The 18,706-nt window shown below is 55.1% G+C and overlaps 2 protein-coding genes across 4 annotated transcripts in view; both read left to right on the top strand.

Annotated features, from left to right (window-relative positions):
• The window catches only part of ST3GAL3 (ST3 beta-galactoside alpha-2,3-sialyltransferase 3), a 205,732-nt gene extending 198,713 nt beyond the window's left edge, over window positions 1-7,019 (top strand). For all 3 annotated transcript variants that reach the window (XM_061122149.1, XM_061122150.1, XM_061122151.1), the window contains 3 exons: window positions 119-265; window positions 443-589; window positions 5,968-7,019. In XM_061122149.1, coding sequence (XP_060978132.1) covers window positions 119-265; window positions 443-589; window positions 5,968-6,057 — 384 coding nt within the window. In that variant the 3' untranslated portion in view covers window positions 6,058-7,019. The remainder of the gene's footprint in view (window positions 1-118; window positions 266-442; window positions 590-5,967) is intronic.
• A 2,111-nt stretch (window positions 7,020-9,130) lies between these two features.
• Window positions 9,131-13,366, top strand: ARTN (artemin). Its single transcript, XM_061119756.1, has 5 exons — window positions 9,131-9,431; window positions 9,883-10,033; window positions 10,304-10,373; window positions 11,757-11,904; window positions 11,993-13,366. The coding sequence occupies exons 1-5, from the start codon at window positions 9,131-9,133 to the stop codon at window positions 12,478-12,480; spliced, it is 1,158 nt and encodes a 385-aa protein (XP_060975739.1). The 3' UTR covers window positions 12,481-13,366.
• The last annotated feature ends 5,340 nt before the right edge of the window (window positions 13,367-18,706 follow it).

The raw sequence follows: 18,706 nt of genomic DNA, 5'->3' as shown, positions 1-18,706 counted from the left end.
CACCTCACGCCCCCCACCTGGTTTCTCACTTGCTTGTACACACTTTGGGTTCCCACCACTCCCCTGGGCCCGTCATAAGCTGTGTGCCTGCTCACACCCACTTGTGCTGTGTCTACAGAGTGCGTCGGATGGCTTCTGGAAATCTGTGGCCACTCGGGTGCCCAAGGAACCCCCCGAGATTCGCATCCTCAACCCATATTTCATCCAGGAAGCCGCCTTCACCCTCATCGGATTGCCTTTCAACAACGGCCTCATGGGCCGTGGGGTGAGACATCTGGACCTTGGGAGAGGGAGGAGGGGATGGGGGCCAGAGGTGCCTTGGCAAGGAAGTACGGAGGGCAGGGTGGGAACAGAGGGCTCAGTCCTCACGAGCGGAGCTCAGCTCAGGGCTGTTTTGCTGAGGGTCTCAGCCTCACTCTACCCACCTTCCCCCTCTTTCCAGAACATCCCGACCCTCGGCAGTGTTGCAGTGACCATGGCCCTACACGGCTGTGACGAGGTGGCGGTTGCAGGCTTCGGCTATGACATGAGCACACCCAACGCTCCCCTGCACTACTATGAGACCGTGCGCATGGCAGCCATCAAAGAGGTGCGGGGCTGGGTACGGGGTGGTCCCTGGGCTGGTCGTGGGAGGGGGCAGTGCCAGCACGAAGGATAGACTCTGACTATGTGTGCACAAATGAGTGGTCAAGGGATGAGCCAGTGGCGGGTCTGGCTGCTCAGAGATCCCTGGAAGGCCCTGCCCCACCCTCAGCTAAGCTGGGTCACCAGGTATCCTTGACCACCATGTTTCTGACCACAACATCCTGCACATCCCTCTCCCAGTCTTCTTCTTCAGCTTCCCCTCTGCCCACTGCCCCCTCCGCCTGCTCCGTGTCCTGGTCCAGCCCCTGCCTCCTTCTTGCTGCTCCCCAGTCGTCACCTGCCCATCTGGGCGCAAGCTCAGGGCCATCCTCCCTACTTCAATTCTTCTATCCCCCCAGAGAACTGCCTCGCCCCCTCAAACAACCCACAGACATTGCCTCTCAGTCTCAGGATGCCCCCAGTACCTCCTCCACCCTCTCCTGTAGCCAGGCACTGAAGCTCTTCAGCATCCAGAGTTGCTTCCCAGGTGATGAGTATGTTAACTTCTCCCAGTCAGCCAGCCTCTCCTGGCCCCTCTCGCTTCACAGCAAGAGCCCCTGTGGAAAACCCAAACACTCTGCTTCTTCCCCTTGCCTTCTGCTGCTCCCTGCCTGGACCCTGGGCATCTGCGGCTTGTGCTCTGAGCAGCTTCTCTCTTCCTGCCTCTGGGTGGCAAGGGTTGTTAGAGAAAGCCTCTTGTCCATGCAGACTCACAGCTCAGCAGCCCTCGTTCCTGCTCATCAGTCTCTTACAGGCTGTCTCCAACCCACTGAACTGTTCAGGTCTTATGCTCCCCAAAGCTCCCTCCCTCTCCTCCTCCATGCAGAGAAAGGAGAAAAACTGCTGTTGCCAGGCAGGCTCTGCCCCTCTCATTCCCACTCAGCCCTTCACCCCTCACAGCCCGGCTTCCCCTTCACCTAAGAGGACTCCCACCAAGGTTACCAGTGACTCAAGGCTGCCAAGTCCAAAGGACACGTGTCAGTCTTGTCTTTCCTGATCGCTTGGCAGTGGCTTCTGTGTTGAGCGGTGCTTCCTCTGAAATGCTCTCCTGCTCAGACTCTGAGTCAGGCATCTCAGTGCCCCTCCTGTTCCCTCACCAGGCTCTCTTATTCTCTTCCTCCATGTCCTGGATTTCAGTCCAGCCCGAAGAGTCAGCATTAACTAGGGCTCCATCCTAGACAACCTTCTCACTCCGCACATTCCCCAGGAGATTCACACCCCCATCCAGGGCTCTGTTCCCATATATATTGTTTTAGGCTTTGGGAGTTCATTCAGATGGCCTTGAGTGATTGCGAGTTATTTCAAAGATATGAGAGAGACTTGAGAATCTCTTGGGAAACAACCTTTCAGCTGGGCCTCCTATTTACTGGAATGGGGTTCAGGAGTAGTAAGCTCCTCCTGGGTCCAGGAGAGCCCCCATCTGTCTTACCCCTCAGCTGTGGCTCCAGCCGTGCCTCCTGTTCACCAGGACCCTGGGGAAAGACCTTGTCTCTCCATCTCTACCTCCCTTCACGTACCTTCTTGCTGACTCGTCCCCTACCAGCACCCACCCCAAATTGCTCTCACTGCTTTTACCTGCCTCCTGGCTTCTGTTTACTCCTATACTGGGCCTCTTATATATTCCTTTTATGTAAACTTTATGTAATGGCTTTAGGGAGAGGGTGAGAGGCCACAGACAGGCAGTAGCCAGATCAGGGAGGGCTTTCTCTGCCATGGTAAGGAGTGTGGACTTTGTTGTGAAGGCAGGAGGGAGCCATGGACCAGTTTTTGGCTATAGATGAGCGTGTAGTAGGGTCACTGTGGCTCCAACATGACAGAGGGGTCTAGGCAGGAACAGAAGCTAGTTGGGATGCTGTCTCAGCAGTCTAGGCAAGAGATGAAAGTTCACCGGAACTGATCAGGGATGACAGGAAGACAGAGGCAAGAATTGGTTAGGATTTTAAATCAGCGAGGCCTGGAGAGGGCCTCCATGTGGAATGAGGTGGAAGGACACACCTTCCCTGAAGCGCTGATGGAGGCTGTTGCCTCTTCCACCTGCTGTGTCTCAGTTGTCTCACCCCCACCCCCTCCATTAGCCTGTAGAACCATCTGGCTCCGGGACGCGCGGCATCTGCTGCACCACCTCCAGCTGGAGTGCTGAGCAGTGCTGGCAAAGAAATCAGGTGGCCTGGGTTCACAGCCTGGCTCTGTACCTTCCTTTCCTTATCAATACATGGGGTAATGGGAGGTTTGGGAAAGAGTCGATGTGATAATGTGTAAAGAAGGCCTGGCCGTAGTAAGTGCCTGCACATGCTTGCCATTATGATTAATGGCAGTGTTTTTACCCCTACTTATTACTATTGCTTCTCAGCATCCTAGAGGAGTCCCTGAAATGCTGGTCCCTGGGGGTAGGATCCCTGCTGTCTCTCAGGGTATCTTCAGTGGGCAAGGGAGAAGACTTGCTTCACAGCCCATTTTCCAGGCCCAGTGGGAGCATGTGAGATGTGACGACAGTGAGACAAGGGCTGAATGTGGAGGGGATATTGAGGGATGTCAGAGGCATTCATAAAGGAGAGAGCATAGAGAAGGGTCAGAAGATGCAGGATCCTGGAGACCCAAGGAGGGGCATGCCTCCAATCACCAGTGCATGGCACCAGTGTGGCATGGAAGTCCTAGGAGAGGTGCTGAGACTCAGCCATCGGATGTACCAGTTAGGGGGTCCCGAGGGCTGTGGGGAGCACAGTTTCCAAGGAGCAGGGGCTTCGGAGCCAGAGTGCAGCCGCTGAACAGTGAGCGTGCCTCCCACCGAGTGCTCTCTGGGGAAACCTGGAGGAGAGAAGAGGAGAGGGGCCGAGCAGCAGCCAGAGGGTGACGTGGGCTCCCACAGGAGTCTTCCACAACAGGGAAATCTGGGCTGGAAATGCAGATTCGTGAGTGGTGAGCACAGGGGAGGCATGGATGAGATGTCTCAGGGAGACAACAGAGGAGGAACTGTGAAAGTCAGGGCAGAACCCTGGGAGCACAGAGATAAAGATGGGAGTTGGGAGAAGGATGGCTTTTCTGCATCCGGAGTCAGGGGTCCTGGTGAGGGTCCCAGAATCCTGCCTGGCCTGTGGACAGTGCAGGTGGAGTGGAGTGGAGAGTGCTGTGAGCACGGGTCAGGGGCTGAGAAAAGATCACCAGAGAGAGGGCGTTGCCTGGTCCAAGAGAGAGGCACCCTGGCAGACTTTTTTGTTTACTGTTTTATTATGAACTTGTCAAACCTATGCACAGTAGAGAAGAAACTAATGAACTCCCACATAGTGTCACCTCCCGCCCCCAGTTATCAACACACGCCCATGTTGTTCAATCTGCTCTTCCTCTCAAGCCTCCCCTCCCTGGCTATTGGGACACAGATCTCAGGCATCCTGTCATTCCAGCCATGAACATTTCAGCAAATTTCTCTAAAAGATAAGGATGACTTTTTTTTAATATTACACCATTATCACACCTGGAATTTTAACAATAATTCCTGTTTTTAAAAAGTCCTATTGCCTTGTAGTATTGGTTTGTTTATTTGGTTGTGCTGGGTCTTAGATGCTGCTTGTGAACTCTCAGCTGTGGCTTGTGGGATCTAGTTCCTGCATTGGGAGCAGAGTCTTAGCCACTGGCCCACCAGGGAAGTCCCAACCATAATTCCTGAGTATCATCAGATATCCAGTCCTCTGCTGACCTTTCAACCCTCAGGGACTCCCAGTAGGTATTCTTGAAACGGACCCATCAGATTGGTTACTTCTTCTTGGGGAGTGATGCAGGCATGGGATAAGTAAAGAGCTGTGTGGGTCTCTATGCTTGCTTGGATCCTGGTCCTGCCATTCCTCCATGCCTTCATTTTCTTACCTGGAAAATCTGATTTCATTCAACACATATATATAGAGCACCTACTCTGTGCCAAACACTCCCTGCCTTCAAAGACAGATGGGGTGAGCCAGAAGTTTGAATTCAAGAAAGGGACTTTCCTGGTGGTCCAATGGCTAAGACTCTGGGCTCCCAATGCAGGGGGCCCAGGTTCCATCCCTGGTCAGGGAACTAGATCCCACATGCTGCAACTAAGCATTCACATGCTGCAATTAAATATCATGCATGCCGAAACGAAGACCCAAAAAATTAAGACCTGGTGCAGTCAAATAAATAAATAAGTAAATTTTTAAAAGTATATCTTCAAGGAATGAGGGTGAATCACCCAGGGGTCTGCACCAAGGAGGGGCAGTTTGCTGACAGTTGAGAATAATTCCAGGAGCCAAAGGAGCCAGAGGTTCGAGGGAGGTCACAGGGACAGTTGTGTAGATGCAGCAACAAATGAGGAAGACTCTGCCACCTCCAGGCACCGTGGAGTGTGGGTGTGAGGGGGAGAAAAAGCGTGTCTAGGGAACGCCGTCCTTGGGGGCAGCCAGGTTCGTGGTTAGCACAGGAAGTTGAAGGGGGTGTTCAGAGAAGAGGAATATAGGGGATTTTGCCCAAGTTTCAAACTGAAAAGATCTGGCAGGTTGGAGGAGGTTGCTTGGATCGGACAAGCACCAGACAAGAGCTGTAAGTTCTTCACGCCAGTAAACAGTGGCTGTGAACATCCTAGGGTGAACCTCATTCCGTCGGATGCAACAGAGCAGTCAGCTGTGTCCAGATGGTGATAAAGCTATTGGCTCTCATCACTCCTTTATTCATTCAATCCTGTTTCATTCTTTGAGAGACTTAGTCATCACAGCTTCCTGGCACCGGGGAAAGGAAAGAACCTGAGCCTGGGTGCAGTCTTCCCCAGGAAAGCCCTGGAAGGTAGCATCTTTCCTCCTATTTCCACAGTGACAATAAAATGAGCCTTTGCACCGCCCGCTCTCCCCTGGCTCCTCTAATCTGAGAGGCAGGATTTCATCAGCTGCCCCTAGGCCTGGAAAATGGATTGCGTCAGGTCAGAGAATGACTAAGCCACCCCACGTGGTTCCCTTTCCAGCAGGGCCCACCCCCCAGGCTTGGGCCAGACCTGATGACTCACTTCGCTTGACCTTGGGGTGCCGAGGGCCTGAGGGCCCGGAGAAGCTGCTGGGCAAGGAGGGGTTGAAGGAGTGGGAACACGGTTGGAAAGCCTCCATCTCTAAGGCTTGGAAGAAGTTAAGAGGCAGAGTATTCCTGAATGAGGGAAAGGGGGTTAGAAGGTTATTTCTCTAGGTCCTGGGAAAGGAGGAGGGTGAGCCGCAGCACTTCTGGAGTGGCGGAGGGTGGTGGTCTCAGAAGAGGGCACAGAGCCCTGGGAACCTGCAGCATTCTAGCAAGGCTCCATCCCTACAGCCATTTGGCCTGTCCAACTGACCGCAACTCCGTCTTCCCTTTCAGTCCTGGACGCACAACATTCAGCGAGAGAAAGAGTTTCTGCGGAAACTGGTGAAAGCGCGTGTCATCACTGACCTCACCAGTGGTATCTGAGGTGCACCCAGCACATGGCCACAGAAGTCCAGCCACCACCACCCGCCCACTTCACTGGCCTCAGCCTGGCTCTGCCTGAGAGGTGCGGGAGCCTTCAGACCGGGAGAAGGACCGTGCCAAGTGGCCCCAGGGGTGGCGAGGCCTTGGCAGAGCAGCCAGAGCTATGTCTGCTCAGAGGCCAGCCTCAGAGCCCAGCACTCGCCTTCACCTCAGTCTGGGTCCTTGAAGCCAGAAGGCCAGGAGGCCACTGGTTGTGCCCAGCGGGCCCAGCATGCAGGAGGTGGACGCTAGGCAGCAAAGCTGCTGCCAGAATCATTTCTCCAATCAGTGTTCGGTGTATTATCACTTTGTGAATTTGGGGTGGGGGGAGGGTAGGGATAATTTATTTTTTAATCAGGTTGGAGATGTCACGTTTGGTCCACTGGCCATGCAGAAAGAGACCCACTAAAGGGCCCCTCAGGCAGTGGTCCCAACAGGCTCCCTGTAGTGTGGGAGTGCCAGGACTAGCCTGTGCCCTGCTCCGGGGTCAAGGGGAGGTGGGTAGGATCTCAGGCCAGCCCCCTTCCACTCATGACAGTGTTTGGCCTTTCTTGGGGAGCAGAGGGGATAGTCCCACTCAGCAGCCCCCAGCTGCCCCACAGGGAAAACCTGGAGCCATCCTTTAAGCCAACAAGACGCCCCTGGGCTTGAGCAGAGAGAACTTCAGCATTCCGGAGGCATGGCCTGGCCCAGCCTGATGGGAACGGCCCCCACCCCAACCCCAGCTGCAACCGACCCCCAGGACAGTGCTGCAGGCCTGGAGCAGCCTACCTGGCAACTGTTCTGGGTTTCAGTAACGAGACTGCCAGGCCCTCGGGTTCTGCCTTTAGCCTGGACCAGAGGGAAGTGAGGCACCAGGACTTCACCCGGCTGCAGCAGCCCTGCTGGGCAGCCATCATGGAAGCAATAAAGCTCTTCCCTGAGCCTGCCTCCTCTTGCTTTCTCTGACTTTCCTGGAAGAAACAGGTACTTCAGCAGCCACGCTAAACCCAAGAGCCATCTCTCCAGCCCTCTTTCCACCTTTCCCAGCTGCAGGACCTGCGTGGTCACCTAGGGGCCTTCTGGAACCTCCCCTGTCCCTCAGCAGCCCTGGACCCCCTTTGCCCTGAGAAGCAAACCAAGGGCATCAGGACATGCCCTGGAATCTACCCTGGTGCCCCCCTAATGGAGCTAGAGGGCAAGGGACTGAAGACAACAGCCTTAGGACAGCACCGCTGGGTCATCACAGCCCAAGCTCTACAGGGACAGAGATTCCTGCAAGCACAAGAAAGTGGCACTGCCCAGTCCCCAACACAGAGCAGCCCACAGACCTCACCCACTCCTGGCAGCCCCACCCTCCCCCTTAGCACATGGTCTCCCCTCGGCACCCTCTTCCTGCACAGAACAGGAAGGCTGAGCCCAGCTCCAGGATCCCCCTGGCAAGCAGTGGAAAGGACATCCTAACCTTACCCCCCAGAGCCCTGAAATCTGCTCTGTCCCTTCCCTCGCATGGCTGGCCAGCCCGAGAAAGGCCAGCACACGCCTGCCCCTGAGGCCACAGGCCTGGGTGTGAGTTTCCTACCAGAGCTGCCACGTGGCAGCAGGTGGGGTTGGCTGGCCCCTCACCTCTCACCTGACATCCCAATCCGAGTGCCATCCCCTTCCGGACTCCCACATGCCCCTATACTGTGGCACTTTGTCCTCAGACAGAAACCTCCTCGGCGGAGGAGAAAGCGAAGCCCTGAATGAGGGACAGGGAGACCCAGAAACTTCCTTCCCTTCTGTTGGAGACAAGGCCGCTCTGATGCAAACTCCAGGGCGTATCGTGTGCTACGTGAATGGCGCCCCCTGCAGTTGTACAGGGCATAGGCTGCATGCCAGCAAGCTGCAGCCCTGGGGAAGAAGCCCCCGCACAACTGGGCAGCTGGCTGGGGGTGAGCAGAGCTGCTCGCTGCCTGGGGAGACAGTTAAGCTTCTAGTCCCCAGCGCTGCACGTGAACTGCTCTCCCCAAAGTCGTGGTTTTCTGCCTGCACACACCAGAATCACCTGTGCAGATGTGGAAAACTGCACATGCCCAGTCTGATTCGGGCCTGGGGATGGGCCCAGATTTGGGTAGTTTTAAAAGGTCCACAGATGGTTCTGACACACAGCCAGAGTACAGCTGGTCCACACGCGTCCCTTGAGCACTTTCATCCCCACCCACAGCTTGCAATGGTCGGTTGGTCAACAGTTCCCAAATTGCTATCTCCAGCCCAGCTCTCTTCACTTTCTCCAGGCTACAAATTCAGTCACTTCCTGAACATTTCCACTATGGTAATCCACAGCTCCGCACAACCGACACCGAACTCATGAGCTCCTGTCCACAGCCTGCCTCTGCTCCAGGAGCCCCAGCCAGAATGAATCCCCTCCACCTGGTCACCCAGACCAAAGGCAGACTGTCCTACCGCCCCACCCCATCCAATCTGACTCCAACTGAGTTCTCAAAAAAGTGCGGTCCTGAAAGAGCCCCCAAAGCTCCACACTCTCCCCATAATTCAGCTTCAGATTCCTCTCTCCCCCAGAAGCCTCCTGACATACCTCCAAACCATCCTCCTCACTGCAGCCAGAGTTAGCCACAGAAATGCACGTTTGATCACACCATTCTCCGGCCTGAAACAAGTTCGGCGGTCCCCAGAATAAAGTCCAGACTCCCTATGAGGACACACAGCATCTGGCCTTTCTTTATTTCTACCCATGTTACTCACCCAACCTCGAGCCCACCAGCCAAACTGCCATAATTAGGCATCTTAAATACAACCCTCCAGCTCCTACCTCAACCCTCCGGTGCAAACCTTCCTCCTCCGGGACCCTGCTCTTCTTCTGCCCCGGCACCCACTCCTACCACTCTGCCCGCGTTGTGCCGGGCTGAGCAGCGGCCTTTGCAGGTGTGTCTGTACTCCAAGCCCCAGGCAGCAGTGGAGGGGAAGCGCTGGGTCTAGCGGAGGGGCTGGGGCCGCTAGAGCGGGTCGGACCTTGAAAGCCCCAGCTCGGTGCCTTGCGGACTTGAGGAGTGCGATGAGTCTGTTGAGAGAAGAAACTAGTGGTGGATCAGAGAGAGCAGCTAGCACAGACCGGCCAGCCAGGACGACAGGAACCCAAACGCCAGTGGCCCAAGGCAGGGACCGGCCCATCCCCTCCCTCTCCCGCCCTCTGCCCGGCCTCCCAACTCCCTACTCCAAGTGTCTCCAAACTCTGAACACCCAGTGTCTGCGCCTCTGCACCGACCTGGGGGCCCTCCCCAGTTTCTCCTCCCCCCCTACCTCGGGGGACCTTAGTGGAGCGAGGGGGACCGGATTCCAGAGGGTGGAGCGGCCAGGTGAGCCCTGAAAGGTAGGGCGGGGTGGGGGAGTGCTCGGGCCCCACCCCAGGATCCGGTGACGCCAGGGCTGGAATTTGACACCGGACGGCGGCGGGCATGAGGCTGCTGAGGGATGGAGTTGGGCTCGGCCCCCAGACACGGCCCACGGGCTCCGCCAGCAGCAGGTCCCTCGGGTCCCAGCCCTTGCTGTGTCCCGGACCCAGAGCCCTGCACTCGCGGTAAGCCGACCTGTTTGCCCACCCCTCATCCCAGCCCAGGGGCTAGGGGGGAGCGGCCAGGGTTGTCCCCTTCCACTCCTTTCTCACATTCTCCCTCTCCTGGGCCCGCTGTGCAGCTCCCCGCCCCTCCCAGCCCCCCTCAGCCCCTCTAGTTGCTTGTAGGACTGTGCTAGCCCTGCCTAGCCCTGCCGGCCCGCTGCCGTAATGTGAGGCTCCTGCCGCCGCTACAGGGCTCAGACTGGCTGCCAAGACCTCGCTTTTGGCTAAGAGAGGCGCTGCCAGCTTGCACAGCCCTGGGCATGAACCTTCTGGGCTGCGGGGGAAAGCCCAGCTCTGGTTCCAGGAAAGGTGCCTAGAAGAACAGGACACAGAACCCCCGGGGTGAGTATCGGGCTGCTAGATGGGGCGGCCAGGCAAGGGCTGGAGGACCAGGTGGCCCCAGATGGCCGGGAGGGGGCCGGAGGGCCTGAGCTGCCCACAAGAGACCTGCTCCTGGGCTCCCCCTAGTGCAGGGGTCTTTAACCCTACCTTGCTAGGCTTGCCTTCCATCAGTGAGAACAAGTCACTACCCTGACTCCTTAGGCCCAAATTCTGCTAGGCAAGCACATCTGGCACTGGAGGGCCTCACCAGGCCCTGTACCTGGCCCACAGGTACATCAACATTCTGTGCGCCGGGGGTGAGGCTGGAGGTGACAGCTGGCACCCAAGAGCAGGCCCGCTAGTGAGGGCTCATGAAGGCTCCAGGGCTCCAGAGAGGTGTTTGGGAGTGCTAGGCAGTGCAGGCTCATAAAAATTGGTGGGACTCTGAAAGGCCGACTGAGCTCAGGAAGGATGGTTCATGGGGGAAACTTCTAGGAGCAGGTCCAGGCTGCCAGATCCAGAGGGAGCTTGCAGGCGGACAGACCTGGACCAGCTCTCAGGGTGGCTCAGCTCTCAGGGACCAGGCTGGTGTAGGAAGCAACTCCTGGGAGTTGCTGGGGCCTGAGTGGGCTGAGGGTAGGGGGAAAGCCCACCCTACTTTGAGTCCACAGACTTGACAGATGCTGCCCCCTGGTGGTCATAGAAAGCCATGGCCCAGACCCCTTGTTCCTAGAGAGCTCCTCAGCCTCTACCACCTGCTGGCTCTTGAAGGATGTCTGTGGTCAGAAGAGAAGACATCTGTGGTCAGGCAGCTCTGCATCCAGACAGAGACCACAGAGGAGCAAGGTGCAGCAGCACTCGGGTGGGCAGCACAGGCTGAAGCCTGGACCTCACTATCATCCAATAACTCAGGGCAACCCGCAAGCACCCTCATTCTTCTCCAGGCCACAACTTGCTCCTCTGCAGTATGGAGAGAAGGCTCTCTGTGGGGTCAGGGGGTCCAGCTGCTCCCTTCTCCAGCCCTGCAGCACAGGGCAGGAAGTTCCCTTCCCCGCAAAGCGTGTGGGTCTACCCTTGTGACTTTAGATAACTGCTGAGCTTCTCTCTGAGCCTTGTTTCCTGGTCTGGAAAATGGGGATGATATATACCATTTACCTCATGGAGTTATGAAGTCTGAAAGGAAACAGGTGCAAAGCACCACCACATAGCTAGGTTCTTGATGCAGCCACTTCTCTTGGGTTGAGCCCAGCTGCCCAAGCCCCTTGTCCCTCACCTGGAGAAGCTGAAGTGGAGGGATGACCTGCTCTGAGGATAACTCATCTCTCCATGTTCCAAGCTGCCTCAAGAGGAGGGTGGGGGAACAGGTCGGCTACAACTGATGGGAGCTCCTGGTGTTGACAGAGATGGAGCCTGGACGTGGAGGCCCTTCTGTGCTGCCCCTCCGGGCCGGGCCTAGGAGGCAGGTGAGCGGTTCTCCCACAGACTTCTACCGGGTATTGAGGAAAGGTGGCTTGACCTGGGAGGGAGAGCATGGCTCCAGGGGGCAGGTACCAGAAGTGGGTGGGGAAATGGTCAAGGAGGGGCCGGGGGAAGGAACAAGGTCAGTGCCCTCCAGGGATGCCTTCTCCAGGCTCCCTGGGGCTGCTGGCCCATTATCCTCCAACCCTTCTGTCGGGCCCCAGCCCCTTCCAGACCCTACCAGGCTGTCCTCTTCCCCTCTGAGGCTCCCCATCGTCTCTTCCAGCAGCCTGCTCTGTGGCCCACCCTGGCCGCTCTGGCCCTGCTGAGCAGCGTCGCCGAGGGTGAGGCCTCCCTGGGCCCCGCGCCCCGCAGCCCGGTCCCCCGCGAAGGCCCCACGCCCGCCCCGCCGTCCCCCGCGGGCCCCCTGCCGGGTAGGTGAGAGGGCAAGAGGGCGAGGGCGCGTGGCGGGCGGGCTGGCGGGCGGGCGGGGGTCCCGAGCGTAACTGCGTCTTGTTCTAGGGGGCCGCGCGGCCCGTCTATGCGGCGGAAGAGCCCGGCGCCCGGCGCCCCCGCCGCCCCGGCCCGCGCCCCCGCCGCCAGGGCCCTCGCCCTCGCCCGCACCCCCTCGCGGGGCCCGCGCGGCGCGGGCGGGGGCCCGGGGCGGCCGAGCGAGCCGGGGAAGCCGCGCGCGGGCCGCGGGGGCGCGAGGCTGCCGCCTGCGCTCGCAGCTGGTGCCGGTGCGCGCGCTCGGCCTGGGCCACCGCTCCGACGAGCTGGTGCGGTTCCGCTTCTGCAGCGGCTCCTGCCGCCGCGCCCGCTCCCCGCACGACCTCAGCCTGGCCAACCTGCTGCACGCCGGGGCCCTGCGGCCGCCCCCGGGCTCGCGGCCCGTCAGCCAGCCCTGCTGCCGACCCACGAGCTACGAGGCCGTCTCGTTCATGGACGTCAACAGCACCTGGAGGACCGTGGACCGCCTCTCGGCCACTGCCTGCGGCTGTCTGGGCTGAGGGCTCGCTCCAAGGGCGTGCGGACAGATCCTGACCCGTGGATCTAACTGCCTGGGACCACTGGGGGCTCGGCCGGAGATGGAGGCTTCGGCCGTGTGAGTGATGGACATCAGCCCTGCGGAGAGGGAGGCACGACTGACCGGCGGCTCCAGGGGGTCTCACCCTGCCAGCCTCAGCCCAGCAGACACCAGAGACCTCAGCTGTGGAGAGTCGAGGACCCCCTGCTCACAGACTGTCACTGCCCGGGCCAGGAACCCAGGACTCCTCTAGAGAACCCAGCAGTGTGCGGTCTCAACCTCATTCTGGGCCTGGGGGGACAGATTTGGAGACATGTAATTCGTTGCCGAAGTGCCTGTGCTGGAGCGGGCCTTAGACTCTCTGGCGGGAGCTGGACCCCTATTTATTACTTCTAAGTTATTTATTTACTTCTGTGGTTTGTCAGATCCTTTCCTGGGCTATGGTGGCTGGATGGGGGATGGGTAGAAGCAGTTGGATGGAGATCCCGCCCTGACCATCCTGCTCACAACTTCGGGCTCACTCAGCAGTCATAAGCCTGGCCTGGGACTGCTTGCCCTCAACCAGCAGCTCTGGAACCTGAGGGGCATGTAACACAGGCAGAGGAGGTGGCAAAGATGTGTTCGCTGCCCAGCCTCCAGCAGTTGGAACCTGGGGTTACTGGTGGAGAAAGCCATTGCCTTGAGACCTCAGGCATGCTGGGGGCTTGCTTGATGGTAAAGATTGCACCACCCCACTGTCACTGATCAGAGTCCTACCCTTCAGGACACCCTGACAGGTGCATATACTGCCTGTGCTTGCAGATAGCCCAGCACAGGGAGCTCACTACCCACATTCTGTGAAGCAGCCCGTGTCAAGAGAGCAGCTGAAAAGGCTGAGGGTGGGAAAGAGGGTGCAGTGGGAGGCTGGTTTGGGGGGGATGAAGCACAGAACATCATGGAGATAAGAAAGCAGGAAAAGACTGAAGGTATCTAGAGGGACCCGCATCTTGGGTAATGAACAAGGATATTCATTCATTCATTCAACAAATATTTATGAACTACCTATTTTATGTCAGAAGCTGTGCAGAGAGCAGGGCTACAGAAGTGACCCCATGATCTCTGCTATTAAGCTTAAACCAGGGGAGACAAACAATAAATAATTTACATAAATAATTACTGAAATTCAATTTGGCAAACAGTATGAAAAAGGACCAGAGGCTGAGCGGTACACACCCTCATCTGGAAAGAAAGGAGGAGAGGTTAAATGCTGACCCTGGCCCTCCACACTGTTGCCAAGTCATAACTCAAAAGTCAGCACAATGCCTCTGAGCTTCTGTGTATGTCCTGTGAAACCTTGTTTCCTGGGCCCTATGAATTTGTCCTATATGATTTTTTTTTCTTTGAAATCAAGATCAGGACACGTATTTGGATGCATGCTGGGTCTGAGGAGCCGTGGGACATGCAAGGGTGGTCAGGAGGCAGTGGGGATTGCTGGTCTGGAGCTGAGGAGGAAGGTCTGTACTGGAGGTTGATTGGGCAGCTGTTAGCAGAGGCAGTAACTGCAGCCAGGGGTGCACGAGATGGTGTAAGAGTGAGGCAGATTGAGGCTGGGATCCCTCAGGCATTTGACACCATTAACCAAAATTCCTTCCCAACTGCCTGAATGCCTGCCTGCTTTGGCACAGATGCCCCCTTCTCCCAGGCTAGAGTGAGCAGCTGGCAAGGGCTCTTTGAAGGCTGTATGCATTCCGAGTCAAAGAGGGGAAAGGAGTCGTGTTTCCATTCTTCTGTTTTCACTGCCTCAGTTCTAGGTGCCCCCAAAACTTTGATGCTCTCATGCCGCCCTCAAACACCCCCTCGGTCCTTCTCCCTGCTTCCAAACTGATTCAGGACCTTCAGTCACCAACCCCCACCTCCAACCAAAGAAAATGGCAGCTTGGAAACATCTCACAAAGGCCATGACCTGGTCCTGGTTGGGGGTGAAGAGGAAGAAGTGGAACTGTTAGTCGCTCAACTGTGTCTGACTCTTTGCGATCCCGTGGACTGTAGCCTGCCAGGCTCCTCTGTCCATGGAATTCTTCAGGCAAGAACTCTGGAGTGGGTTGCCATTCCCTTCTCTGGGGGTGAAGAAGAAGGTCCTGTCAATTTCAGGGTCACTGGGGCCAAGGAGTCCCTGATGAAAAGACTTGAAGGCCCGGTGGAGGGTTTGAGGGCCAGGCCCTGGCCCTCAGTGGACATCTGTGCTCTCAGAACCACTTACAGGAGATGGGTTGAAGCCATGTCTGGCAAGTCCCATAGAGAGACAGCCAGGTCAGAACCTGAGCCAAAGGCGCTGGCTCGCAACACTCGCAAAATTGTAAGTCCTTGGGAGAGCAGGGTCCCCCCGCCCCCGCCAACTCAAGGCTGAATTCTGGGCCCTGGAGAGACTGCCCAACACTGTACAAAATTGTGGATTAAGCCACAGCTTCTCCAAAAGGAACATATTCCCACAAGAACTAGTCTCAGTTTGCAGCTCACAATGAACCAATTGTATTGTACTAAGTCGCTTCAGTCGTGTCCGACTCTTTGTGACCCCACAGATTGTCGCCTGCCAGGCTCCTTTGTCCACGGGACTATGAATACTGGAGTGGGTTGCCATTTCCTTCTCCAGGGGATCTTCCTGACCCAGGGATTGAACCAGCATCTCTTACATCCCTTGCATTAGCAGGTGGGTTCTTTACCACTAATGCCACCTGGGAAGCCCCCATGAACCAAATCCCTCTTCAAAAATAATAAAATAAATGAAGCATTTTCCCCAAAGGGAACAAGTTGCAGAGCTCCACCTCTCTGCCTACAATTTAGCAGAGGTCACCTGGCACATGGCCTCCACACAGATGGCTCATTTTTGACTGTCATCTCTTTCATATTTGCAAAATGACACTGCCCACTTGAATGATCTTCCCAGAACTAAGGTATGATCTCCTCCTAAGGGGTATCAAGTTATCACTTCTTGCAAGACAGAAAACTACAGATGGCTTTTTTAAAAATATAATTTTATTTATTTATGACTGTGCTGGGTCTTGGTTGCTGTGTGGGCTCTTCTCTAGTTGTAGAGAGCAGGAACTACTCTCAAGTTGCTGTGTGCAAGCTTCTCATCAAGGTAGCTTCTCTTTTTCCGGAGCATGGGCTCCTGAGTGCTCAGGCTTCCGTAGTTGCGGCATGTGGGCTCAAGAGTTGTGGTACACGGGCTTAGTTGCTCTGCGGCATGTGAGATCTTCCCAGATCAGGGATCAAATCCTTGTCTCCTGCATTGGCAGGTGGATTCTTTACCACTGAGTCAGCAGGGAAGCTCTACAGATGGCTTTGACTTGACAGTTTTCCCTGCTTCAAGGAGTACCCAAACATCCCTTTAGTTTCAACCAGGAATCAAAGTTTGGGGAAATCTGTGTGCTTCCCCTGCCCCAGCCAGTGGTATTCCTCCTCTCTTGTCCAGGGATTGCCACAATTTCCCCTGGCTAGAGAGCCCTGTGCCTGAGTGCATGTGGTCTGGCTACCTATTTTGAAAAGGAAGGTAGGGTAGAAATCTGAGAAAATCAGAGAAAAGATCTAGGAGAATTTGTGCCATGTGAGATCACATCTCTTGCTCACAGGGGTGGTGCTTCACCTGTTTTGGAGCTGGAGTGTCCTTACAGAAACTGATGAAAGCCAAGGATCCTCCCCACCCCACTTCCCACTTCAATGCTGAAAAAACCACTGATATGGAAATCTGGTGAAGAATTTGAGGGAGTCCACAGACTTTCTGAAGCTCATTCAGAGATTCTGTAGGAGTCCATGGCCCTTGAGGCATCCTGCCTTGTTCAAGATACTATTATTAATGTCCTCCTGTAGCTAGATTAATTCCTCTATCTGTGCTTAGGCCCCCATATCACAGGGCTCTCTGTCTCCATTATTTAAAAGCCTCCCTATTCATCAACCTTTTTCTATTGAATGTCTTTTCCCTCTGCATTTAAACTTGCTTGAATATATCATGGCACACACACAAAAAAAGACACTGTGATTAGAAATATATAAATATCAATATATAATCTGCTTACACCACTCCTCCTTCACTAAATGAGCTCTTGCTGTGGTCCCTAGTGGCCTCATCATTGCTAAACCCAAAGACCACTTCTCAGCCTTTAGTCCTTTGGATTCTCGGAGGCACCCAACTTTGTCACCCTCTTGGAACACCTGTCTTCTCTTGACTCTCCATCCCATATTCTCCTGGATTTTCTCCCACCTCTACTCATTCTTAGACTCTTTTGGGGTTCCTTTTCCTCTCTCAGCCCCTTAAGAACATCAGGGCTCTGATATAGCCCTTCTCTCCCCATTTTAGTCTCCCTGAGCAATATGACCAACTTCCATGATTTCAGTTACCACCTCCATGCTGATCATGCTCTCACTGTATCTCCAGCTTAATCTTTCTCCTAAGCTCAGCCTATATTTCCAATTCTTTCATCTGCATAGCTTCAGAAACCTCGAACTGAACTTATCTGTCCTGGCTGTCTTCTGTTCATTCCTTCAGATGCTCTCTCCACCATTCTCCTCGTGCTCTAAGCCCCACATCAGTGAGTTTCCCTGCTCTCCAGCCTTCAAGCCTCCTCCAGGGTTCCCTCTCAGGTGAACGGCACCAACCTCCATCCAGGGATACAAGCCAGAAACTTGGGCAACAGCCTAGACTCCCTGAGCTTTGCCACTTCCCTTTTCCGTTAGTTCTCAGATCCTTAGCTCTTGCAAGTCCATCCTCCTTTCCCTCTTCCCAGTGCTATTTTGTGGAGACTTCCTAATTTGTGGAATGGTTTATTGTTCATCCTTCTAAATGGTCCCTGTCTCCAGTCTTAACTCCCTCCAGTCATTCTCAGCTCTCTAACCTTTTAACATTAATTAAGCACTAACAGTGTGCCTTGGGCCAGTTATGGGGAATCCAAGATCAGCTAGAAACATGTTCTGCCATCAGGGAGACCATAGTTGGAGGTGGAGGTAAGGGAAGGGCTGACCAGTTTGGCAAATAAAAATAGGATATCCAGTTAAACTGGAATTTCAGATAAACAATACTTTTTTTAAAGTAAGTATGTCTCATGCAATAATTAGGACACGTACTTATTAAAAAAAAAAAATGTTGTTTAGGTATTTCCCTGGTAGTCCAGTGGCTAAGAATCCATACTCCCATTGCAGAGTACCAAGGTTCAATCCCTAGTCAGGGCACTAGATCTCACATGCTGTAATAAAAAGTTTGAATGCTGCAACTAAAGATCCCCCATGCTGCAAGGAAGATTGAAGATCCTGTGTGCTGCAACTAAGACCCAGCACAGCCAAATACACAAATAAATATATTTTTAAAATGTTGTTTATCTACTATTGAAGTGGGTGCCCCCTTTTTTTCCTGGCAACCCTAGATGGGGGTAAACAAATGAACAGGAAACACAATCAGTCATCCCAACAGAAGTATGATTAGGGCACAGTGATGTATGTCAGGGTTGGGGAGGATTCTATACTCACAAAGGAAGAGGAATCATTTCTACCTAGATGGACAGGGAAGAGCCAGGAAAGTCTTTGTGAAGGAGGTGGCTCTTGAACTGGGCCTTGAAAAATGAAATATTTGCCTTCATTGCCTCTCAGCTCTAGATCCCCCCTTTTCACCAGCCATGCCCTCTCAGCAGAGGCAGTAGCACGAACAAAGGCAGGAAGTATGGAACAGCCTGAAGAACCAGGGATTTCATGTAGAATTGGGGGAGGGTCCTCATCAAGACACAAGTCAAGAGAGATCATAACCGTCCTTGAGTGCTATACCAAGGAGCCTGGACTTTGTGCTGAGTGGAGCCGCTGAGGGTTTTAGGTGGGATTGTCTAGAGACATGTTTCAGATAGATGACTGGCCACTGTGTCTAGTTTGGACTGGAAGGGGCAAGGCAGGGGACACCAGGTAGAGCTGCTGCAGTTAGGGCTGCTCAGACAACAAATGCTGGCCCCTTGACCTTGGGCAGAACAGCGTGGAAGGACAGCGAGACAGGAGGTACAATCCATGGGACTTGGTGATGAACTGATGGTGAGGACCTGATGGAAGGGAGAGTTTTTGGGAGTCTGGCTTGGGCGACCAGTAAGAAATTTAGGGGATGTAGTATTTTTATCCCATGATGGGGGTAAGGTGTGGGGGAAGTCATGTTTGAATTTGTACCTGTTCAACTTGACATGCCCGTGACAGTTTCAGAAGAC

Source organism: Dama dama, chromosome 20, assembly GCF_033118175.1.
Source record: "Dama dama isolate Ldn47 chromosome 20, ASM3311817v1, whole genome shotgun sequence".
NCBI classification, from domain to species: Eukaryota; Metazoa; Chordata; class Mammalia; order Artiodactyla; family Cervidae; genus Dama; species Dama dama.
Note: the sequence above shows the minus strand (reverse complement) of the source record. Positions and strands in the feature narration are given on the sequence as shown.